Source organism: Anoplophora glabripennis, unplaced genomic scaffold, assembly GCF_000390285.2.
Source record: "Anoplophora glabripennis isolate ALB-LARVAE unplaced genomic scaffold, Agla_2.0 scaffold703, whole genome shotgun sequence".
NCBI lineage: Eukaryota > Metazoa > Arthropoda > Insecta > Coleoptera > Cerambycidae > Anoplophora > Anoplophora glabripennis.
The window spans coordinates 216,892-243,789 of record NW_019416812.1 but is presented as its reverse complement, the minus strand read 5'-3'; the positions used below and the strand labels follow the sequence as shown (position 1 = coordinate 243,789).

The 26,898-nt window shown below is 34.7% G+C and overlaps 1 protein-coding gene across 1 annotated transcript in view; it reads right to left on the bottom strand.

The window, feature by feature from the left end:
* Window positions 1-1,125: 1,125 nt before the first annotated feature.
* LOC108910229 overlaps window positions 1,126-26,898 on the bottom strand; it is a 101,461-nt gene continuing 75,688 nt past the window's right edge. Inside the window, 19 exon segments of the mRNA XM_023455502.1 lie at window positions 1,126-2,298; window positions 2,861-2,876; window positions 2,879-2,883; window positions 2,972-3,101; window positions 9,654-9,786; window positions 9,863-10,085; window positions 10,147-10,297; window positions 13,712-13,924; window positions 13,979-14,276; window positions 14,334-14,471; window positions 14,527-14,714; window positions 15,077-15,334; window positions 17,240-17,530; window positions 18,150-18,320; window positions 19,882-20,089; window positions 20,504-20,637; window positions 24,094-24,158; window positions 24,704-24,777; window positions 25,287-25,420. Coding sequence (XP_023311270.1) covers window positions 1,460-2,298; window positions 2,861-2,876; window positions 2,879-2,883; window positions 2,972-3,101; window positions 9,654-9,786; window positions 9,863-10,085; window positions 10,147-10,297; window positions 13,712-13,924; window positions 13,979-14,276; window positions 14,334-14,471; window positions 14,527-14,714; window positions 15,077-15,334; window positions 17,240-17,530; window positions 18,150-18,320; window positions 19,882-20,089; window positions 20,504-20,637; window positions 24,094-24,158; window positions 24,704-24,777; window positions 25,287-25,420 — 3,669 coding nt within the window. The 3' untranslated portion in view covers window positions 1,126-1,459.

Below are 26,898 nucleotides of genomic sequence, written 5' to 3'. Positions count from 1 at the left end.
CTATCAGAAGTTACGTGAGAGCGATAAAGTAAGCCATAGAAATCCATGTGATAGACAAGGATGGCTACAATGAAGGCGTCTAATCGTCAACGCCCATTTCGCCCTTCCACAAATAAGAAGTGGATCTTATTTGTGGAAGGGCAAAACGGGCGGTGACAAAGAGAAGCCTTCATTATAGCCATCCTTCTCTATCGCATGGATTTCTATGGCTTACTTTATCGCTCTCACGTAACTTCAGATAGACCATCGGTACTTTCCTACCCTGTATATACCTTTCACAGAATAACTTGTTTGAATTATTTAAAGATGCGCCCTTAAATATAAGACAAATCCATTAATTTTTACACAACAGTATTCTACCTCATTTTAAACGTAAAATGTGGAATTATCTAGGTAATAAATTTTCCAGCAGGTGGGTAGACCGCAAATAGACTAATATTGTGTCCGCCAAGATTGCCAGTTTGTAATTCGTCTGATATTCAAGTGGGGTTATAGTTTATTGCATAAAACTAAAGTGAACACAGTGAAAATGTTCTTTTTTAACAGCGTACAACCTAAATTAATATTTGTAATCACATTAAAATAATATTACAGTAAATGCTCAAAGTTACTTCCTTGTTCTTAAACGCAAGCATTAGTTCTTCGAAAATGAAAATGAATTTTATCCAATAATTGTGCATTACCTCTCATAACACAGTTAATTTTGAAGAACAGCAAGAACTCGATGAGATTTAAAAATTAATTATTTTGTAATAAATGTTTTTTAAAAAATAAAACATAATTTTCAATAAAACCTCTTTAGCGAGTTTGCTTTAAAATCGATAATTGTTACATAAATTGTTTATAATAGTCGGCCACATTGGATCAGCCATTTTGAATTTTCATTTTCCGACATCATATTCTTGTTCAGCGACATCGAAAAGCCATATATTGTCAATTTGAAAGAATTCGATTTAAAATTCATTGAATTATTTTAAATGTTCTTAAAAAATCTATTTATTATTGTTTAAACAATTAAAAAACAATCAGCGTACAAAAATAAGTTTATAACTTTTTTCTAATACTTATCTCCAAGTAATTTCAAAAGGTTTTAGGAAAATCCATGCTTCCCGTAATTATTTCGAAATAATGCGTAATTTTAAGCTACCTTGACCCCACCATGTGTGAGGCTTTTGCTTAAGCAGAACTATTTTCATAAAAATAACCGTTGATTGATCTTGTCACAAGAGTAATTGTTTTCTTAAATTTTTTCGCTGGTGACAAAATTCCCTAAAACTTAAGATCATAAAGTCGCTTAATTATCAAACTTTCAACATTTCACTGATTTAGATTGGAAACATTTTATTGTCCACAGCTGCACATCATTTTACCAGCACCTTGTAAACAATTACCAAAGTAAACATTTTAAATTCAATCAATCCTCCCTGTAACGGTTACACAAAAAATACCTTTAAGCAACTCAACAGTTAGTCCTCAAAGTAATACTCTCGGGTATGTTAACGGTCTCGTCCTTCAACAACTCTTCCGGTATCCTATGTTTCACGCTGGCACCGGGCGGTTTTGACACCCTCCTAAGCGAAGACGTGGCCACCGCCTCTACTTCGCCGCTTCGGTTCAACAAGTAATCCAAGTCGTGGCATATACTGTCTAACATCCCGTCCAACTTGTCTCCATTACCGGGAGGCGTGACTGTCGTCGCTTCCTCATCCCCCTCCTCCTCGATCGTTTTAATGCCCTCGTCTAACGTCTTCACAGCCTTCTCTACGGTGACGCTCTCATCGTGGCCGTCCGGTTGGGTGCGTTCGTGGTCCGATTGCACCACGACCGTTTCCGATTCGAGAATCTTCGCTATGGCGTCGTCGGGCGTGATCACCACCTTCGGAGGGTACACGATTCTTCTGGGTGGTTCGTTCGTCGCGATCGGATGAAGCTTGCCGCTGCTCTGCAGGCTCGACGCTACCAGGTCCAACTCGACGCACACCTTCGTGGCCAAGATGTCGGGGGAATGCGAGCAGGCGGTGACGTTCGGGTACTTCCTGAACGTCTGGGGGCTGCTGCTGTAGTGCTCGAGGGGCGGTTGGGACTTGTCCCTCCGCGGCGTGGAGGTGCCTTCCTTGTGGCTGTCGCAGAAGCTGGTGCTGGTGTGGAGGCAGCTCTCGAAGGTGGCTGTGATGCTCTGGGATTTGCTGACGGCGGCCGGTTTTGGGAACTCGCTTCCACGTAACGTGAACTGTTGGCAGTCGGGTTTCGTGTGCGGTCCGCATTCGTTTTCCACCTCGGCGTCTTGCTTCGTCAGAACTGGAATTATAAAAATGTTTAATTGATATACAAAGCGTCTCGATATTAAGTGTATCGTAGAGTAATGGAAATGGAATAAAACGATTCAACTAATTTGTATTCCATTCGATGTTCACTTGAATATAAAATTGGGTTTATTTAATAATAAAAATTAAATACTAATTTGTGGAATTTAAAAACTTAAGTGTTCAAATAATTCCCATGAAAAAAACATAGTTTCCGAATTCTATAAAGCATTAAAATTAAATTATAATTCTTGTTATCAAAATGAATCAAATTTTTTTTGATAATTAAATAAGATCGGTATCAAAAATGCATCGGTGACCACTAATAAAAAAAAAATTAAGTACCGGAAAAGGTTAGCCAAACAAAAAAATTAAAAGTGAGAAAAAGCTCGAAGTGAATATTAATACATTTGCATAAAAATGAGAGCATAACAGCTCCAAATCCACTTTTTATACACATTTTGAGAACATTTGACTGGGGAAATAATCTAGAGTAATAATAAAGTAAAGGATATGAAAATTAAAAAGGAAATCATAAGAAAAAATGTCGTACTTACATTTAACTAACGATTCAAATTATCTGTAAAAAAAATAACAAAAAAAAATTTAGAAAAAATAACAAAACAATCTTTTAAAAACATACCCTGCGGTTTGTTAATATTACTTACAATTTAAAGGGCTACTCGTCGAATCGATGCTAAAAAATTTGTCGTCGCTCGTCGTTCTCGGTTTGCTGACAAACATATTCCGAAACTTGGTCTCGGACCGTATAATGTAGCAAACCAATAGGATCAGGCCCTATAAGAAAAAAAAAACTACCACATGTTTCACTTACAAAATCTTATCAAGGTGTACACTACATTTTGACGAAGAAACTTCAATATATCCCAAGTAGATTAAAAAAAAAAAAATTCTAGATTGTGAAGATTCTGGTTTTCAATCATCCTTATTTCTCAAATTTTTTTCAATATCTCCCTTTTTACAGTTTATGATTATATCTAAAATTTACATCAAATATGGATAATTTTTCTTTATGATTTTAGAAGAAACTCTTTCTTCTAATGATTTTTGCTTGTTTAAATCCCAAATAAGGACAGTCTGGATACGTCGGCTGAATGTTGGATATTTTTCCTTATATCAATTTGGATAAAAATAGATAGATGAAAATTTTAGGTAAATTTTAATAGTATTAATTAATAATATTAAAAAAAAATCAATAAATACTATTTCTTTCATCAAATAATTAAGAAGTTAGAAGTGTTCTATAGCAAATAGGCAACCAGCAATACATTTTTAAAGATTTTATTACACAGTAACAGTTCAAAACTCAAATTACTTATAGACCAGGGTGAATCTGTTTTGAGGTGGATGTGAGAGGGGGCAAGCAAATTTTTTTTGGATTACCTTCTGTACAACTCACGTAATACAAGTGTAGATCCCTAGATTTGGGCGAGGTCGGGAACATTTTCAAAATTGCAAAAATACCTATTTTATTTGACTTTTTTACTTATATCTTGAAACCTATGCTTTTTGGAAGAATATTTAAGAGGAAAAAAGTTTTAGAAATAAATTTTGCACAATATACTGTAATTTAAATACATAATACTGTAAGTTAAAAATGTTTAAAGTTTATTAACAATGTTGCAAAATAGCAATAATTGATGAAAAAAGGCAAAATAATTAAGTTTTTTGGATAATTTTTTTAAAATAATTTAATTGCTCTGAGGGCATTCTAATTATGGGGAAAAAAATCTTTAGAGTATAATAAAATAACACACCAAATTTTATTAAAATCGCTTTGATAGTTTTCGAAAAATAATTTTTTTGTAAATTTTGAAAATTTTTTTTTCGAATTTTTAAAATATAGCAATATAGCAAATAAAGCATCTAGATCCTTGAAACTTTTTTTACATAGAAAAGACCTTTCAAATGGCTTTTGAAAAATTGAAATCGATTGATTAAGACGGTCACAGTAAATTTTTCAAGTTAACACTTCTTTTTTATTTTTAAAAGATAAGATTAGCTACATTTATCAATTTGCAATTTAGTTTTTTCAAAAATTATAATTTTAAAGTATTATTTTTTCTTAAATTTGTCTGTATTTAACAAAAAAATTAATTTGTTTAAACAAAAATTATTTAAATAATTGTAATAATTATAGTTAAATACATTCATATTCAGGGTGTTGAAATATATACGTAAACAAATTTATACTGTCACGGGACGCAAAGAAATCCAACATTGCGCCTCGTGATTTACTGTCAGGGGCCTTTTGGAACAGCAGGCTGCGGTGCACTCGACGTTCAGTCCTCAGTCCGACCGCTGTTCATTAAATAATCGCCGAGTTTTGCCTCGGTAGCTCACTCTCAGTCGAGACTTGCCACGAGAAGCATCTCTGAGTTGGTCTTCACACTTGTATTATAGTGTTTGAATCGAATAGCCTCTCATTGTCCGCTCCTTTAGTGACGAGTAGTCGCTACCAATTTTTTTAAATAGTAGTAGTACTGAGTATCAGCGACCCTTCGGGGTATATTAAGGCTGTTCCCCTCAGCTTGTGGTACGGCCTGGTCTGCCAGTCCACAAAATAGGGAAAAAAGAATTCGTAACAAGTTCCCCTTTACTTATTAATTAAGGGGAACCCTACACCTATCGTTCCACAACGCGAGCCGAACCCGACATCCGCAGAAGCAGCCGCGGCCGTGCAGAAACGCTTTCTGCACGCATCCAGCGTGTTCTGGGTATTCTTAGGGATCCCCCCAACCACGTCACCATCTCCAAACGGGTCCGAAACTACCGCGTTCGTGGACAATACATTGAAAAAATGCAATAGCATATACAGTATATTTAATAAATAAATAATAAACTTTGTTTATAACAAAATATGTGCAAATTAGACAGAAATTGGTCCATTAGAAGCCGAGATAATACAATTTTGTTCGTACCTTCGCATTTTGAACCTCTGAATTCAGTCTCGGAGCGAAAGCCCCCTCCCCCACTTTTCGTGTTTTTGAGTAACCCTCCGCGCGTGCGAGCAAAACTTATGGATGTGAAATTTTTTTTCCAGCATAGAACTCGGAAAAACGAAGCCACCATTTCATTCAAAAAATTATTTTGCGAAAACTATTGAACCGATTTTAATGAGATTTGGTGTGTTGTTTTATTATACTCTAAAAGTTTTTTTTTTTTACCAAAATTAGAATGCCCCCGGAGCAATTAAAATATTTTAAAAAAATTATCCAAAAACTTGAATATTTTGCCTCTTTTTCATCAATTATTGGGATTTTGCAAAATCGGTAATAAATTTAAACAATTTTAACTTACAGTATGTTGTGCAAAATTCAATTCTAAAACTTTTTTCCTCTTCAATATTCTTCCAAAATGCATAGGTTCCAAAATATTAGTAAAAAACTCAGATAAAGTAGGTATTTTTAAAATTTTTTACATTTTTGCAATTTTGAAAATTTTCCGGACCTCGCCCAGATCTAAGGATCTACACTTTTATTATGTGAGTTGTACTGAAGGAAATCCAAAATAAATTAGCTTGCCCCCTCTTACATCCCAGAAGTGGGATATTTCGACAGATCCGCCCTGATCCGATTGGTGTACAGAAATTTGTAAAATATGATGCCCTTATTCAAAGGCGGGAAATTATAAATTTCTTTACAACAAAAAGTCCAAACTAAGTCCATTTTAAAGCAAATCTGTGTTAAAATGGACATGAGAAAGTCTGTTATTTGTGCAATAATTCATATTTAGACGAACTGTGTAATAAAATTTATAAAAAAATGTAATGTTGGTTGCCTATTTGCTATACATGGTGTCTCATAATTAGCTGCCAACCCTGAACAGGCCGATTCTATGATCAAAACTAAGTAAAAAAGTTCATATGAACATGGGTCCNTTTCTTAATTTTATCTGTATTTAACAAAAAAATTAATTTCCAAATAAAAAAAATTAATTTGTTTAAACAAAAATTATTTAAATAATTGTAATAATTATAGCTAAATACATTCATATTCAGAGAGTTAAAATATATACGTAAACAAATTTATACATTGAAAAAATGCAATAGCATATACAGTATATATAATGCATAAATAATAAACTTTGTTTATAACAAAATATGTGCAAATTAGACAGAAATTGGTCCATTAGAAGCCGAGATAATGCATTTCGCATTTTGAACCTCCGAATTCAGTCTCGGAGCGAAAGCCCCCTCCCCCACTTTTCGTGTTTTTGAGTAACCTTCCGCGCGTGCGAGCAAAACTTATGGATATGAAAATTTTTTTCCAGCATAAAACTCGGAAAAACGAAGCCACTGGATTAAAGATTATTGCTAAATTGTTAACTTTTTTTTTAAAGAAGTGTTTTTCCAAGATAATTATAATTTTTGAAAAAAACTAAATTGCAAATTGATAAATGTAATCTAATTGTTTAAAAATAAAAAAAAAGAGTTAACTTACTGTGGCCGTCCTAATCAACCGATTTCATTTTTTCAAAAACCATTTGAAAAAGGTTGAGCGGTCTTTTCTATGTGAACAAATATGTTCTATTTCAGGCTGTGCAAAATTTTGAAAATTCAAAAAGTATTTTTCAAAATTTCTTTCAAAAAATTATTTTGCGAAAACTATTGAACCGATTTTAATGAGATTTGGTGTGTTGTTTTATTATACTCTAAAGTTTTTTTTTTACTAAAATTAGAATGCCCTCGAAGCAATTAAAATATTTACAAAAAAATTATCCAAAAAACTGGATTATTTTGCCATTTTTTCATCAATTATTGCCATTTTGCAACATCCGTAATAAATTTAAAAATTTTTATCTTACAGTATATTGTGCAAAATTCAATTCTAAAACTTTTTTCCTCTTCAATATTCTTCCAAAATGCATAGTTCCAAAATATTAGTAAAAAACTCAGATAAAGTAGGTATTTTTAAAAATTTTTTAAACATTTTTGCAATTTTGAAAATGTTCCGGACTTCGCCCAGATCTAAGGATCTACACTTGTATTACGTGAGTTGTACTGAAGGTAATCCAAGAAAAATTAGCTTGCCCCCTCTTACATCCCAGAAGTGGGATATTTCGACAGATCCGCCCTGGTCTATTATTGGTGTACAGAAATTTGTAAAATATGATGCCGCTTATTCGAAGGCGGGAAATTACAAATTTCTTTACAACAAAAAGTCCAAACTAAGTCCATTTTAAAGCAAATCTGTGTTAAAATGTGAGAAAGTCTGTTATTTGTGCAATAATTCATATTTAGACAAACTGTGTAATAAAATTTATAAAAAAATGTAATGTTGGTTGCCTATCTGCTATACATGGTGTCTCATAATTAGCTGCCAACCCTGAACAGGCCGATTCTATGATCAAAACTAAGTAAAAAAGTTCATATGAACATGGGTCCGGAAATGCTTCCTAAGGGCACAGGGACCCATTGAAGAGGGAGGAATGGAAATCATTTTTTTGCAATATCTCTCAATCGCGTTGTGATAAATGAATGAAATTTGGTATACACAGCTAAATTTTGATGAGCAATTTGATGGACTAATCCATTTATTTCCACAAGGTCCATTGGGGTGGGTACGGGGGGGCCCTTGGTACTTTGCGTGTGTAACTTTTTCATCTTTGACTTTTTAACAAATTGGACAGCAAATTCCGTTTTCCCGAACTGTTTTACGTTAAAAAGGTACTCTTGTTTCAAATCGTTATCTTTAACGGTTTCTGAGAAAATCGCTCTTGAATTAATCCCACTTTGGTCAATTTCATAGTAATTTAAACAAAAAAAATTTTTTTGTTTAAATTTAATCTAATTTTAATAAAAAAATAATAATAAAAAATTAAATTAAATAAAAATTAATCCTTTAAATGGAAAAGAGAGGAAAGGAAAATTATTATTATTATTTTTTGTTTAAATTACTATGAAATTGACCAAAGTGGGATTAATTCAAGAGCGATTTTCTCAGAAACCGTTAAAGATAACGATTTGAAACAAGAGTACCTTTTTAACGTAAAACAGTTCGGGAAAACGGAATTTGCTGTCCAATTTGTTAAAAAGTCAAAGATGAAAAAGTTACACACGCAAAGTACCAAGGGCCCCCCCGTACCCACCCCAATGGACCTTGTGGAAATAAATGGATTAGTCCATCAAATTGCTCATCAAAATTTAGCTGTGTATACCAAATTTCATTCTTTTATCACAACGCGATTCAGAGATATTGCAAAAAAATGATTTCCATTCCGCCCTGTTCAATGGGTCCCTGTGCCCTTAGGAAGCATTTCCGGACCCATGTTCATATGAACTTTTTTACTTAGTTTTGATCATAGAATCGGCCTGTTCAGGGTTGGCAGCTAATTATGAGACACCCTGTATGACACTCTGTAGTTAATATTACTATATTAATAATATTGACAAAGTTGTACTCAAATTGAAAAATATGTATAGACTTTAAGTTAAAAATGAAAGCATCATTGTTAAAAAAATAAAAATAAAAAAATAAAAACCTAACATTTTTCGTTTTTTTTTTAATAACCACATTATTTTCTTTATTGGAGTTTGGCCGATAAAACTCATATTTTTTTAGAAAATGTGGTTATTCTTTTCAATTTTGACCGATTAAAACAACATAATAAATTGATAGATATTTATGTTGCCCTTATTTACAATTTAGGCAAACAAATATCAGAAACATTTTTTTTCAATCACTATTTTTAAAAATTAGCTGTACCTTGTTTGGTAGCCTGACCGAAGAAAATCTTGAACAGTTCTCACCTTATTTTTTTGGTCTTTTCACAGGCCAACTAAACTATTTTTTTTTAATACAGAGCCTTCATATACAATTATAAGCCATGTGACCAGTAATTTTATTTCCTTCAAGGTGGTAATTAAATTTTGGTAAAATTAAAATTTACTAAAACAATAAGTTCAAGATTACGTTGAAACACAACATTCTATCTCGTTGGCATGGCGTTCGGTGTAATTTCTCACATTTCATTCAACCAATCGGGGATCGCATTATCTCGAGCATAGCCACAACTGTCTGTCATTGTTCATTGTAAACGAATCATTAAAATTGGTTGTGTAAAGGTTTTAGGATTTTTCAGTTTTTCACAACAATAGAGCAACGTTGGTTGCCTAACTTTGGCAGACACATGGATTGTAAACATTTATGAAGGGTCTAATATTAGTGATAAGATAATAATAATAATTTAAATAAACTAACTGCCCTATAGTAGACTTGTAGGCGATTATTAAAAAGATTTTAAACGTTTTCTAAATTAAATCCCAATGAAAAAAAAAATTTGAGAATTTGCCTTATAATTAGTCGAAAATATTTTAAATAGTCTTACCACCGTTGCGTTGTATATACTGAACTGGTAGATGCTCCACATTTTATCGGGATTATTTATATAAATTATGCTGCTGACCGACAAGAGAGTCACCGTCCCAAACAAGTACCCGGAACGTTTTATCAGAGCCACCCTGTAAAACAAAATATATAAATATATTAAACGTTTACGCCGAATTAAAAATAAAAGTAAAATTCTTAAAACGCTACCTTTTCTTTATCGGTTTGGCGTGTTTCTCGTGTACGCTCATCAGTTCCCTCAGCTTCTTCATGACTGTAACGTAGATGAAAACGAACAGGACCGATATAACGGCCGTGACGGCAACGAAAATATTAAAAGCCAGCGTCTCCTTCACCATCCACCAAGACTGCAGTTTGATGTCCATCGTCCTGTAAGCCAAGTGGCTTCCGAAGACGGTGATGATGGTGACACCTAAAAATTTCCACGGTAAAGGTGTCCGTGGCGTATTTTCGAGAATCGTTGAAACGTTTACCTGAAATTATACCTATAACGGTGTATTTCGAGGCCATCGGTTTGGGTAGCTGTATTAGTTCCGTGAATACCACGAGGAGTTTGCTGAGGTGGCTGGACATGCCCAATAGAAAGAAGGCTTCCAAGGTGGTTATAAACATCATGAAATAGTTCTGAAAGGGATTAGAATTTAGTCAAATTAGCCCGGGTGAATTAGGTGTTTTTTTACAAAATCGGGCCCAAGTCGAATTTTATGGGCTTAAAATTAAGTAAGAAATACACAGAACAAAATCCTTAATTTGTGTATTTGTAGAGGGCGGGCGTCATATTGTTTAAAAAAAAAAAAAAATCTTTTTTCAGTTTTTTGCTAATACAGGGTGGCACAAAAGTATGGAAACCCCTGAATAACTCGTCAGGAGTGCAAGTACAAAAGTTTTAGGATTTTTCCCTGGCTATTCAATGGCACCCTTGTATTCGACCTTGACCTTCAAGGTAATTTCAAGTTCAAAATTGCTTTTTCAAACGATAACCTCTATTTTTTATTGCAGATTTGGAAAGAGCAGAAAATTTTACGTTCAAAAATGGTATTGACCATGATTTTGACAATGATCTTGCTCTTTCTACATCCGCAATAAAAGATAAGGGTTCTCATTTAAAAAACTTAATTTGACCTTCAAATGACCTTGACGGTCAAGGTCAAATCCAAGGTCACCATCAGATAGCCACGGAAAAATCCTTACACTTTTGTCTGAAACATTTATTCCCAAAATGCATTCTTCAAAAGTTCTGTCGTACCGGGATATTTGGAAGTCGACCCACATTTGACCTTAAAGGTCATTGTCAAAGTCATGGTTAAGACCAATTTTGGACGTAAAATTTCCTGCTCTTTCCAAATACGCAATAAAAAATAGGGGTACCCATTTGAAAAATCAATTTTGACCTTGAAATGATCTTGAAGGTCAAGGTCAAGATCGAATACAAGGACGCCATTGAATAGCCAGGGAAAAATCCTAAAACTTTTGTACCTATCATTTTTTAAGAAAATGCACTCTTGACGAGTTATTCGGGGGTTTCCATACTTTTGTGCCACCCTGTATAATAATAATCCTCTAATCAGGACAGGAGGTATACCTGTCAATTTTGTTCCTGAGGAAATTTGCTACAATTTTTTTTACATTGCAACATTAGCAGTGAAAAAAAATGTGACTGAAATTGGATGAAATTAAAGTAAAAGGTAACTGTTTGGGTGCTCAAGAAATACCCGCAATCCGGATACCCAATTTCAAAATGGCGACCTACTGCAAAATTATAAAGTTGAAAATGTGAGCATGTATATCTTCTATCCAAGTCAAGATATTGAAATTCGATAAAAAAGAATTGAAAGTTAATTACATTATCTTACATCTGTGTAAATTTCAGATTTTTAAGTTGCAAAATAAAAGTTATTTACAAAAAACAAAAAAAAAAATGGTAACTATGGTTCTTATCTTGGCGGTTCTTTAATATACAGATTTCAAACCAATTACATCAAATAGTACTTAAAAAGACATGAATTTAAAAAAATAGCTTCTCGATCTAATCAATAGGGGCCATCAAAATTTTTTTTAAGCGGTAATCTGGCTGTTCTATTTAATATTTTATAATAAACTTGGGCTCGTATCCTATATTAGAAGACTTCCTTCATATGCCAATTTTTTTTTTAATCGATTCGACCAACAAATGACCAAGTAAATGTTCGTTAAAGTGGTAGCCAGGAAAGGGGAGTGCTGTGACGTCATAGTGCCCATGCTGCGCTCGGCTTCTCAAAATTCTTATTTAAATGGATTGTGGTACTCAGAAGCAGCCTTTTTTTTAAAACACTTTATTTTTTCCATTCTTTCGAATGGTATAAGCAAAAGTCTGTGAAAGTCATCGCCAGACCCCGAAAAATACATTTTAATTGACATTTCACGTTTTCTTTTGTAATTTCATTCTGCTTTCAATATTTTGACGAGTAAGAAGTTCTTTTTAAGTATTTAAAATCGAAAGTCAATTATTTTTTTGAAAAAAATGATCAATAATCTATTTTCCGTACTCAGAAGAGGTCGACATATTGTTTCGAAATTAACTGTTACAGTTATTGCGTAAATTGTGTCTAGAATATTATTGAATGTTACAATATCAACATTACATGTAAGTACTTATAACTCATGTTTTATTTTTGTCTTTATTTTGTAATATTGGTACATCGTTGTTAGTTATCTTGTTTTTTTTAACTATTTTTGATGTTCTATTCCGTTTTTATTGTCTTTATACCATTTTCCTGTTTTATTGTAATTATGCTACTTTATTTTACATATTTTCTGTTTCTATTCATTCAATTAAATTAAATAAATAAATAAATAATAAATAAACTCTACCATAACTTATTGCTAGAGAACATTGTTTTTTTTTAATTCTTAAAATATTAAGAATATTAAAAGTAAAATAAATATTGTACAATATATTTTAGACTCCAAAGAATTTTGCCACTTTGACACATTCAAATCATGTGCTCTACAATATAAACTTGAAAAATTCATTTTTCAATTTTAAGTCTATAAAATTTGACTTGAATATGCAACAATCACAACTGATAAAAAAAAATGGAAAGTGGATCCAATTCAACATTTTTGGGCCTTTCTTCTACCTAATTTGTGAAAAAAATTAATATAAAAAAATATATAGAAAAGTAGTTCAAATGTCATGAGCTTAATTTTCAATTTTGAATGGGTAAAACTCCTTTTTCACGTCCCGATTCATTTAACAGGTACAGGACGTTTGTCGATTATGGCGTTTTCTCCGAGGAACAGCTTTTTTGTTTGTGAAAATATTTGATTTTTTATAAAAAGGATAAAGGCACTTTTCGGTACATGTTTGTCCAGAAAACGTACTAATTACAAGCGAGAAGCTGCTAATGCATTTTGACATGCTTCACTATAAATGAAGACAATAATCCGATTTATTAATCCTACATTGCTATACACATAGGCTATCTGTATGATTGATGTAAACAATAAACCACAGTAATAAGAGCATCACGAAAACCACAGTAATAACAAATAGGCATTTTGTCAAATCAAATCGGCTTAAACATTCTAGTCATCTTTTGAAAATCACTTAAAAATTTAGAATACTTTTTTATCTTTTCATTTTTGTGACAGTATGTAACTTTTTTTCTTGAAATCGAACAATTTTTTAAAATTTAGTTGACGATAACGGTTCTATATTTAATCCCCAAAGTTTATTGGCTAAGTTGCAAATCACCCTGTCCTGCATACAACAAAATGTAAGCATTGGAGTCACTTTTAGCCAAACTTAGGGAAGATAATGCTAGATGGCACCACCCTCTACAATATAGTCAGGCAACCAGTCAAATTTAGGAATAAAAACACTAGATGGCGCTTGTTCTATAAAATCCCAGTCTCCCTTGTTGCGAGTGCAAGGATGACAGCGGTTTTATGGAAGAGCCGCCATCTAGTGTTTTCTGTCCTAACTTCGAATAGTTCTCTAAGTATCGCACAAAAGTTAAAATTTAATCGAAAAATTAAAATTTTATCGCGACTCACCTGTGGCGGTCCAGTAACAGCGGCCAGCGTGAACAGCAGCCCGATCACGAACACGGAAACGGAACACTGCAACTTGAGAGCGACCAGACAAGACCTCCTCGCCATCCAACAAGAAGTGGCGAGGCAAGCCGTCGTGAACAGAGCAAGTAACATACACAGGGAACAACCGATTATCAAGATGTAACGACGAGGGTTATTTTCTTCACTTACGGGCTGAAAAAGAAACGAGATTTATCACTTCAAACGTTTCGATACCGATAAACTTACCTTAGGCGGGGTCATCGTCAACAGGAGAGCGAATATCCCCGCTTTGGGACACATACATCTAGTTTTCATGTCGTTTAGGGTCTCGGTGTAGCAGCTGTAGATGTCCCACGTGTAGGTGAAGGTGGAGGGGTCGGCGTAGGCGCACTTCACGCTCCAGGCGTCTTCGTTGCTCCAGTTCAAGTTGTTGCTCAACTCGTGTTTGAAATCGATGGCTATCGGGTAGATATCGAAGTTTTCCGGCAACGGCAGTACAGATACGATCTGGGAGTGCAATTCGTACTCCAGCTCGGACCCGTCTCTAAAAAATCACGTCAAGTTACGACCACAACAAACGGTCAGGTCACGGGGATCTTACTTAATTCTTAGAAACGACCTCGGTGGTAGGAACAAGGATAAGTTCCTAAATATTATCCCGGCTATGATCCTAGGCTTGTGTATGGGCGATATTATGTTGTTAGTCCCAGAAAATTGTACGTTGATCCAATTTTTATACCTAAAAACAGAAACGTTACATTGCCCCGTTTATACGTAAGTCGAATCGGTCTTACTCCTTTTGAACGTCTGGCGTGTGGCTGGGTATGTGGAAGTAATCGTCTGAGCTGTAGGTTATGTTAAGGATGGTCAGATCGACGGTGTTGCGGTTGATGTGGTACGTTTCGGTGCCATTTCGGGCGATAAGAGCGGAAGCGGTCGTTGTGAGGTGCTCGCTTATTAGGTCCAACAGCGATCTTACTTCCTAAAATACAGATTTGCTTAGGAAACGACTGCGTTTTGTTAAAAAACTAATATGGAAAGGGTCCACAGTCATATTTTTCAAAACAAACGGTACAGAAATCTAATGCTTATCCCTACTTTTGTGAATGTGTTTTGTTGTTGTTGTCTTGTGTTTTAGTGTCAATTCTACCATGGATTTTGACTGTGATTTTTGGTCGAATGACTTCGTTTACAACAGTAATAACAATAACGTTATTGGTTTACGGTGAATGTCATCAGAATGCCACCCCGGCATTGCAGGCAAAAAAAATTGGGCGAAAACTACGTTACAATTTAGGAATTGATTACAAAAATGCATCAAATTGGATATAACAGAGCACTTACCGATGGTTTCGTCAGCGAGTTGTGAGACAAGAGAATGCGATCTACAATGCCGAGGACCGAATCCGTGATGTTGTTTATAGGCCTGTGTAGGGCTTTAGTTTCCTTTAAATACAACACGACTTCTCGGGTCAGGGATAATATTCGGGCTCCTTCACCTGGCAGCGAGATGCGAGATTTATTTTTCGTTAAATAGTTTAGAAAACTCTGCAAGACGTCTTCCGGTGTTGTGATGGTGTAGCCCAGGGTAAGCTCTTTAAACTGAAAAAAAAAATGCAATGATCAATGAACACAATTAATGGGCTTGGTGGGATGTTTTTAAACATTAAAATTTCCGAAATTTATAATTTTTTTTAATAAAATTTTACAATCAATATGCAAAAAGACTAAATCAGAAGTAAGTACAAATTGCAAGAGGCATTAAAATTATAAAATCAGCGCAATTTCAACTCGTAATTTTGAGATTAAACTTAAAGCTTCGAGTATGAAATAGGAAATTTCGAATAAAATAGGAAATTTCAAATTTAAAATATGAATTTTTGAGTGAGTTAAAATTCAAAATTTCGGTTAAAGTAGAAATTTTATGTGTACAAAACCACCACCAAATTTGGTTTAAAACTTAAAAATTCTAATTGTACCTGAAATTTTGGGATTGAACTTGATGTTCCGAATGTGAACTTGACATTTTTTGTGATCAAAATTGTAATTTTTGTGATTGAAAGAATTTTTGAATTTTAAAGTTGAAATTTCAAGTTAAACTCGAAATTTCAATATCAATCTCGAAAGGTGACTGCAAAATCTGCCTGTTTTTGAGACTTTGATAGAGGCGACAGGAAAAATCGTAAAAAATATTCTAAAAATATCCAAATACTCGTCAAAAATGAGCATCACTTTCAGTTTTTCGAAAATTATCAAAAATCACCCTTATTTAGGGGTTGAAAAGACAAAAAAAGTGAACAAATTAAGAATCATCAACAGTTGTAAAACCCCAAATATTTCTATGTTGTTACCAAAATAATATTAAAGTTTTCCAGGATTCCCTCATTCCTGCACTGAATGGTGGTTAGGGCCTACCAACATAAGTCGTTCCTGGGCGCAAATGCGGCGTGTTTAATAATAATATGCCGCCTCCTCTCCCGCATAAGTCTCCGACTTTTGGACTAATTCTCGTGGTTAGAATGAGGAGTAGAGATATTATTAGGTAATATTATGAACGTGAAAATATCTAATTTCGTATTAGATATGGTCTTGTCCGGATTGAAAATCAACCCTTAATATCCCTAAAGGGGTGAAATCATCCCCTAAATGCCTAAAAATGCAAAAAATATATTGTTACAATTTTTTTTCTTTTTCTTTTATATGTGATAATTGAACCGTTAATAACTCACAATTACTAGATCCGAAGGAAAATACCCTTAAATGAGGTTACAACCACTCATAAGTTCAATCATATACATATAAAAGAAAAAGAAAAAAATTGTAACTTTTAATATATTTTTTGCATTTTTAGGCGTTTAGGGGATGATTTCACCCTTTTAGGGACATCAAGGGCTGATTTTCAATCCGGACAAGACCTTATCAAATACGAAATTAGATATTTTCACGTTCATAATATTATTTTGATAAAGAAATATTTGGGGTTTTACAACTGTTGATGATTCTTAATTTGTTCAATTTTTTTGTCTTTTCAACCCCCTAAATAAGGGTGATTTTCGATAATTTTCGAAAAACTGAAAGTGATGCTCATTTTCATTTTACATGACGAGTATTTGGATATTTTTAGAATATGTTTAGGAATTTCCCTGTCGACTCTGTCAAAGTCTCCAAAACAGGTGGAAAAATGGCTTTTCACTTCGAAATTGAAATTCTATATTTCAAACTCGAAATTTCACACCTCAAATTTGAAATTTCAAGTTCTATCTCGAAATTTCGAGTCCATCAAGTACCTATCAAGTTCTCGTTCCCTAAATACTGATATTATTAAAAGAATATGGGCCCTGAAAAATTAAAAGCGAAGTAAAAGCCTTAAAATAGATTTAATCTAGTTATTTTATCAGTTTGTTTTAACTGAATTATTGATTGAACTGAATTAGTTACTGAATTAGTTTGAGATTTAATCAGTTTGATTTTATATCGTACAGTTTTTGGTTTTTTCTTTTTTTTTACCTTTATGAAGGCGTGCTCCAGGTCGCGATGCGTGCACTCCGAGAAGCTGGGCAACGTCCACGCCGGTTTCCGGCCGTCCCTCAAGGAGCAGTACCGCTTGGCCGCACCGGAGTATCCCTTGGGGCAGTCCAAAATGCTGTTGGTGTCGGGCGCCGTTTCGGGCCAAAACATACCCAGGAATTTTTCCGCGGGACAGGTGTAGACGCCCTCCCTGTCCACCACGTAGACAGGCACGCCTTGTTCCGAGGAGGTGGTCTCGTCCTGGACGAGGCAGGAATATTGCACGTCTTTCTAAATTAAAAGGTAAAACATGAAAAATGGCGCAAAACACGGTACAAAAACAGAAATACATCTTTTTAAATCAGTGAAGAAATGTTATAAGGTTTTTCACAGCGCTGGGCATAAAGACAGGAAAGTAAAAACAAAGTAAATATTTTGATTTTTGCATGTTTCCAAATGTAATGTAATTTTTTTTTGAGAAATATTTAAGTAAATTAATTTTTACATTGCTCTTTTTATGTTTTGTTCAACATTTCCTTATTTACTAAATTATATTGAATAATGAATGAATAAGATACATATTTTCAGTCCTTTTTCGCATTTGTTGGATATTTAGTTCAGTTGATTGCAAATTTCTCTTTTGATCTTAGTTGTCATATGGTAGTTTAAATTTCACTCATACTATACATACTACAACAAACGACTTCACTCGCGAATAAAAGCCTTTTGTTTATGAATGAACGGTCGTTATTTTCACGAACAACAGTCTGACATATCCATAGACCTTATAAACTACTGGACTGCCCTGTCATTTTGCCAAAATAAGCGACAATCGCACAGACGTGTGCGAGAGAGATAAAGCTAGTGCGGGCTAATACCAATCATCGAGAAGAGACTGAATAATATTTACCTCGGCGCTGAACACCTGGAGAATGGTACCGTAGGGGTACAGCACCTCGTATTTCTCCAAATCGGTCCTTACGGGCAACAATTCCTTGTTTTTAGTCCAGCTGTAAGTGTACTTGCCACCCACCCCTCCACTTTCCTCTAAAGTTACACACTTGATGGTGAAGTTTTCCCCCTGCAAGTTACCCAAAGTTGATGTCAGTTCCAAGGGATAATCTAATTATTTTTAACCCTCGCGTAACTTTGCGACCGCATGTTTTTACATTAAATTGTAAAATTTTAAAGGATTGTGGGAAAACAAATCTATATCGTTTGCGGAATTTAGGGATACGATAATAATTTAAATACATATTATAAATTCTGTTTTGGCGGATACGTTTCATATGTCAACAAATACACATCAATCTAAAATATTGCTTTTCCAGGTTCGAGAACCATACAAGAGATTCGAAAACATTTTGTTGCTGTAAAAATCGAGACTGTACTTTTACGTCTCTGACGGGTTCCAAATGAAAGAGAAACGCCGCCCTAATAAGTAATCTATAAATGCCCTGAGGCGTTTGATGCGACATAAAAAACATTTAAGGGGGGGAAAAGCCGTGATTTTGATTGATTTATATTTCTCCTGGCAGGACGACCCCAGTAGAGAGAAAAAAAGAGCGTGAGATACAAGTATAAAGCCCTGATAAGCATTATTTAGAATTATATTCCCCCCATTTGGGGCTTACCGCAATCTTCCGGATTCTTTGCCTCGCGATGAGGCGTGAGATAAAAAATTATGCGCTACCTTTTCAGACTCGATGATGTCGGTAGCGGGAGTGGTGTTTTTTTTCTCGGCGCTGCCTGAGCACTTCAAACTGCAGTATTTTTAAATGGTATATCGCATCTTGATAATAATTTTCCTTTTTTTCCTAACGATTATTGATAATGTTGCGGATTTTTTAGGAGAACGCGTTAAATGTATTTCAGTATTTTACGAATAAATTTATGTTTTGTTTCTTGATGAACATTTACAAAGTTCTACTCTTTTAAGAGTGCAATAGAACATATTTTAAATAGGTAAAGATTAATCTCCAAAATGGACTACCTTGTTCTTTCGGAAATACCGTGTATATTTCAAGTTAAACGAGTATTAAGAAAAACATCTCCGACAAATTTAAACCACCGCTACAATTTAGCATATTCAGGATTAATAAACTAAGACCCTCATGATAATCGAGAATCCTGAAAAATGTCTCTAATAAGTCGCCGACCCACCCTGAGACAACGTCATCGACTGCATAATGCATCTGAATATTTATGGAAATTTTAACGACTTCGAGGCGCCTTTTGTTCGTTTACCCGGACGACTTTATTTTTACGGCAGAGTCGCTAACGCCGCTCCGAAAGTCAATTACGATTTATAAAGTTTCGTTTCAGCTTTTACGCGCACCCTTAAATTGAAAAAAAAAGCGACAACGCCGGAGGGGGGTTAACAATATTCCGTCGATAAAGAAAACAATCCATTTCATATTAGTCTCGGATGTTTAGGTACTTGAGAGATTAAGGGGAGGCTGAGAGGAAGTTTTACTTTTATTGGGACATTCTAAAAATGTGTTTCCTTCTTGCGTGTAAAGTCTTCTATGTTTTTTTTAGGAATATCGGAGGTTCTCTTTGCGCTTGTTTCTCTTTCTCGGTGCTGATGAGACGTGATAATAGAATTAAAAAAGTGTTCGGCGTAAGAAAAAGCAATTTACCTTTCTGACGGTGAGACTCATCGGTTCGACCCTGACAAAGGGCCGGCGGCCCACTTTGACCTGCTTGGAGAGACACTGTTGTATGTTGAAGTCTTCCACTTGGCAGGTGAAGGTACCCTCGTCGTAGCCGTGGGCGCTCTGGACCGCCAACAGGGCCGTGTACTGGTCGGCGATGTGGGGATCTTTGATAAGCTTTATCCACTTGCGGCTACAAACGACCGTCATTACTCCCGGCACAAACAAATTGAGGGGGTTCTTATAAAGGTTTATTTACGGCCTATCGACAAGTCGACGCTGTGGGGGCGGCATACAGGGTGATGGGGAACGAACACGGTTTATTTCCCTTTAACTGTTTTGTAGAGAATGAAGTTGAATCTGGTCCACCCAGTATAGTTTATTTGTGCGACCCATATTTTAAAATGAAAAAAACTGTTTTTTTTTTGTGAACTTTGAACACCATTTTGACAATGAAGCTCTAACAACTGAACAATTTGACCGGCCTAAGTTAAATAAAGATTGAATTACCCTCTAAAAAACTCTCCCACATCCCGAACTTAAAATAACTCCATTTACAATATTTTTAATACCCTCAGAAATAGTTATAAGTATCGTAATCGATTACCTGGTTGATGTGACGTTGACGAAGACGCCGTCCTTGAACCAGCGGAATGTCATGGTGGGCGATCCTCTGGCCACGCAGCTCAGGATAAACTCGTCGCGCTCCCGAATCACGCCCTGTTGATTTATGGCCAGGCTCTGAAACAATCGAAGTTAAAATGCAGGTGGGAGGATATTCGCCTGCGAAAGCAGTCCTAGAACTCGTCCTTCCTTCTTATGTCGTGTGCTCTACGCGCTTTTCGTAAATTAAAAAAAAATAAACTGATGGTAACAGTGAAAACTAGAAGAGTAATGAAACGGGGTTTCGCAATTTTTTAGAGCCAACATTTTTCGTCATCAATCACTGCACGTTGTAAGATTCTACTGTGTAGAATAATAATATATAAGGTGTCTCAGCACGTGTGAATATAGACACGTTATAAAAACATTTTCTCGGCCTACGCGGTTACTGACGTCAAAGATGAACCATGTGTACCGCTTTTCGTGCTTTACTTATGACCGTTATTATATCCGTATTACTAGTCGCATTTCGTTCCACGACTAGCAGATCATTCTGGGTGAAATGTAATTATAACCGATTTCTGTAGTGAGCGCGATGACAATCTTTTAAGCGGGTTAAAAGATTTCACACCGAGCCTCTATGTCGCTTTTGACATGGGGATTTGCCAGGTCTGTCTATATTTTCGGAATAATATCGCAAAGTATCCGTCCTAGGAGGACTGAATTATAAAGGGAATTATTTAATGAACTACCGAAGAGAAAAGCGTACGGGCCCCCGCAATTCCTCACAAAATACAATGACGAATTTGCATGAAGTCGCAAGAAAATTAATTTAGGGTCAAGAATTTCCAAGATGAAACTCTGGTTCCATATAGAAACGTGGCAATTAATTTATTTTTTAATATTTACGCGGATACGGTCCGTGACGCTTAGGCTTATACAGTGATAAGTTTGGCCAAACCTCTCTGACGTACTCTACTGGAGAAAAAAAATTAGGGTCCGTCATATAAAATTGTTTGATTCCGTGTTTCCTATCGCGTGGTATGACGTCACATTTTGAGGGAGAAATTGTTGAAAAAAAATCTGAATATGAATAAAAAAAATGTACTAAATGAGCGATTTGAAGGAAGTCTAATATCATTAATACCAGATATATTTTTGCCATTACTGGTAGCCCAGTTGAAGAATGAGCGCGCGGCCAAACGCTGCACAAACAAAGATGCACTGGACGACCTGGTCATAAATTCAGTTGTCAAGAAATGGCTTAGCAGTGCAGTGCAGCAATTTGGTGTGATTCAGGTAATAACGAGCGTTCAAATAAAAACGTGGTCGAAGTTGGCTCTAACACATTGAACGTAGGGAGTAGCTTATAGCGACCAACTTAACCTCATTTCTCAACGAGCTGTATAGCAGCTGTCANTATTTACGGCCTATCGACAAGTCGACGCTGTGGGGGCGGCATACAGGGTGATGGGGAACGAACATGGTTTATTTCCCTTTAACTGTTTTGTGGAGGATCAAGCTGAATCTGGTCCACCCTGTATTGTTTATTTGTGCGACCCACAATTTTAAATGAAAAAGAAAATTGTTTTTTCAGAACTTTGGATGCCATTTTGACAATGAAGCAGTACTATTCAACCGGGCTAAAGTAGTTAATTCAATTGTACGGATTTTTTTCTAATTTTATGCGTGTCTGTTTACTGAACTAAATTTTGGCAAAAAGGAGCCTATTTTCGACAATAGGCCTCTTGCACATGCCGGATTTTTTATTTCACATATTTAAATATGGCCTTATTTAAAATTAATAATTATAAAATCTTTTGTGAAAAATTCTACTCGAAAATTGACAAAATCGTACGTTGAAATTTAGAGATGATTTGGACATATTATTTACTACCTAAATAATATTTTGAATCTAAATTTGTTATTTTAAATAATCATAATTAGTTTTTAGTTTTTTAAAAATTCTTAAGAATATTTATAACGTGACCGAACAAGGTTGTGCTAAAGCCCAATCAGACAATTTACCGAATTCCATGATTGCGGAGATTTTTTGAAAAGCATTTTATTTTATTCGGTAGAAATAAGGGACATAAAGGCAAACAGGTATGAAAATGTGATTTATAGATATCTAATAAAATTTATTTTAAAATACATTTTTTTCTGGCGTTTTTACTGATGTATTTTCACACATCGGTATAATGTACCAGTAATAGTATTAGACTAGGCAATATCTGTTTTGGTTTGGGTGAATCGTATATCCACGGAGATTTTTGGCTTTTTGGTTTTCGAATACCACTAGAATTGAAAATTTTTCTATGCTCTCCTAATTACGGATTCAAATTTTTCAAAGTGTTTGAAAGCTTGAGAGTCCTTCTATAAGTAATTCAATTTTCAAGTATCTAAGGGCCTTGGTTTTTGCTGTGCAAAATTTTGAAAATTTGCAAAATTTTTTTCAAAATCGGGGTTGCAAAATCTATCGAACCGATTTTGATGAAATTTGGTGTGATGATTCTACATAACATGAAGTTTTCTTCAGCCAAGTATGAAGGTCCTATACCCAACTTAAAGACCTAAAAAAAAATCCCTAAAAACAAATATTTTTTAACCCAGTTTTTGCCGATTTTTTCGATTTTTACAATAATAATCATGATTCATTCGATTTGTAACTAGTCATATTTTGTAAAATTTAATTACAAACATTTTTTTTCCTCTTCCATTTTCGCCTAAAATGAACTCTTGAAAAGATACATAATTAAATAGGAAGAAAAATATGACATTTTTCGATTTTTTTAACATATTGTGCCGTCAAAAGTTAAGCCCACCTTTTTTTTATGCGCGTTTCATATCTCGAATTGCCATAGTTATTATAAGTTTAAGTTCACAAATTTACAGTATATATAAGGTATCGTACTGCTTATTGACACCACTCCACACATTTAACCAAAGCAGTCAGCTGCACTGGCGAAACGCGTTATTGTATATGTCACGCTTGCCATTTACTTACCGATGACGTCAACGTATCGACATCCCAGTCCATGGCGTTTGCGCGCGAATAGTGATGTTAAATTACTTGTAATTTATGAAAATGTAATTATACAGGTAACATTTCATGTAATTTACAAATTAGCTTGTAATTTATGTAATTTATGACATTTAAATTTTACGACATTTTAAAGTGTACTCAGCTTGTTTAGCTTCTCAGTACTCAGCTTCTATAAAACTAGTCATGCAATTCAATAATTAAAAAATAATATTTGTCGATTTTTATGCAAAAAATTTAAATTTTTATTCATATAAGTAACATTCATATAAGTGCAGTGCAGCAATAAAAATAAAATAAATCAAATCTAAATACAAATATTTAGGTTTCTATTTAAAACAGCTTTCGTTTCTTTAAGCATTTGTTTTTCTGGGACATAGGCCTTTTTTGGTAGAATGTATTACAATTAACAGTTTTTAATTCTTCATCGTTTATTTCTGTTTTCTTTTGTACCTCTTTCATTCAATTTATTTCTGTCAGTTCGAGTTTGCATGGTCAACCTAAATTTTAGTCAAAATTATGAACGAAAAATGCAACAACGAAAAACAAACCTTTTCAAGTGAAACATTTTGCCTCAAATCCTTCATTTGTTTCAGGTAATACCTTATTCTTATAGCTGTTTTACATTGACAATTTATTGATGAATTAATTTATGAAGTCGCTTCATCAAGAAATTGGACAAGTGTAATGCTTGGTGCACTACACTTGTGGAATTTCTTGTCTACTGTCAAATAACTTCATGAATTTATTCATCAAGTTCTTGGCAAATTAGAACATACTCTAATTTTCGTCAATTTCTTTGTGAAGTTCGGAAGTACCAATCCAACAGATTTCCTGCCTCAGATCAGTAATGAGGTTATGTTATTGGAATATGTAAATAATTGTGTGGCGTCGTACTAGTTTTGCATTATTTTTACTGATTTGTTACTTACAAAAATTAATGTTTATTGATATGCAAAACGGTACCGCTGTTGTGTCACTACAATTATGAGTGGAACGGTGATGTTTTTGAAGTTTATTTGTTGGTAGAACTGATTTATGCGTCAAAAAACTTGACAAAGTCTGTAGCAGTGTAAAACCACACTATTTACCAATAAATTCGTGAATTAATTCATGGAGAACTTCGTTAATTTATTCATGAATAAATTGTCAATGTAAAACAGCTATTAGAGCTTGTATAATCCTGGTCCTCATCCTCACTATCACCATACTTTTCAGAATGAATGCTAATATTGCTAATATAAAAGAAAGGTTATAAAACCTTAAATGTCAAAATTGAAATTGGCGCGATATTTAAAATTAAGTGTAAATTAACATTAATTACAGTAAATTACGTAATTTACGTAAGTTACAAAAATTACATAAATTACATCCGTTATCTCGCGGTGCGTAATATTACGGTAATTTTACAGTAATTTATGTAAGTAACATTTTGTCATTTTACAATTTACATCACCACGCGCGAAGCGAACCGATTAAAACTTTAATATCTAATAACTTCTTAAAAATAAATTAATATAACAAAACCTTTACAAATTGTTTGTAGTATTCAGTGTAGATACAAAAACTACTAAAATATTTTTTTCTGCAAGAGGCCTATTTAACTGGTCTAAGTATGGATACACCTTTAAATAAAGATTGAATTACCCTCTAAAAAACTCTCCCACATCCCGAACTTAAAATAACTCCATTTACAATATTTTTAATACCCTCAGAAATAGTTATAAGTATCGTAATCGATTACCTGGTTGATGTGACGTTGACGAAGACGCCGTCCTTGAACCAGCGGAATGTCATGGTGGGCGATCCCCTGGCCACGCAGCTCAGGATAAACTCGTCGCGCTCCCGAATCACGCCCTGTTGATTTATGGCCAGGCTCTGAAACAATCGAAGTTAAAATGCAGGTGGGAGGATATTCGCCTGCGAAAGCAGTCCTAGAACTCGTCCTTCCTTCTTATGTCGTGTGCTCTACGCGCTTTTCGTAAATTAAAAAAAAATAAACTGATGGTAACAGTGAAAACTAGAAGAGTAATGAAACGGGGTTTCGCAATTTTTTAGAGCCAACATTTTTCGTCATCAATCACTGCACGTTGTAAGATTCTACTGTCTAGAATAATAATATATAAGGTGTCTCAGCACGTGTGAATATAGACACGTTATAAAAACATTTTCTCGGCCTACGCGGTTACTGACGTCAAAGATGAACCATGTGTACCGCTTTTCGTGCTTTACTTATGACCGTTATTATATCCGTATTACTAGTCGCATTTCGTTCCACGACTAGCAGATCATTCTGGGTGAAATGTAATTATAACCGATTTCTGTAGTGAGCGCGACGACAATCTTTTAAGCGGGTTAAAAGATTTCACACCGAGCCTCTATGTCGCTTTTGACATGGGGATTTGCCAGGTCTGTCTATATTTTCGGAATAATATCGCAAAGTATCCGTCCTAGGAGGACTGAATTATAAAGGGAATTATTTAATGAACTACCGAAGAGAAAAGCGTACGGGCCCCCGCAATTCCTCACAAAATACAATGACGAATTTGCATGAAGTCGCAAGAAAATTAATTTAGGGTCAAGAATTTCCAAGATGAAACTCTGGTTCCATATAGAAACGTGGCAATTAATTTATTTTTTAATATTTACGCGGATACGGTCCGTGACGCTTAGGCTTATACAGTGATAAGTTTGGCCAAACCTCTCTGACGTACTCTACTGGAGAAAAAAAATTAGGGTCCGTCATATAAAATTGTTTGATTCCGTGTTTCCTATCGCGTGGTATGACGTCACATTTTGAGGGAGAAATTGTTGAAAAAAAATCTGAATATGAATAAAAAAAATGTACTAAATGAGCGATTTGAAGGAAGTCTAATATCATTAATACCAGATATATTTTTGCCATTACTGGTAGCCCAGTTGAAGAATGAGCGCGCGGCCAAACGCTGCACAAACAAAGATGCACTGGACGACCTGGTCATAAATTCAGTTGTCAAGAAATGGCTTAGCAGTGCAGTGCAGCAATTTGGTGTGATTCAGGTAATAACGAGCGTTCAAATAAAAACGTGGTCGAAGTTGGCTCTAACACATTGAACGTAGGGAGTAGCTTATAGCGACCAACTTAACCTCATTTCTCAACGAGCTGTATAGCAGCTGTCAGTTTCAATAACGTTAATGACTATATAACTTTATTTTAAAGAATAATCGTGATAACAATAACAAACAATTAAAGGAGCTGCGGAAAGTGTCCCCCTCCTTGTTATAACAATAAATTAAAGCAGCTGCTGAAAGTGTCCCCCTCCTTGTTCCAAGCACTTTTCACACCTGTTCCTCAAAGAATTAAAGACATTTTCTAA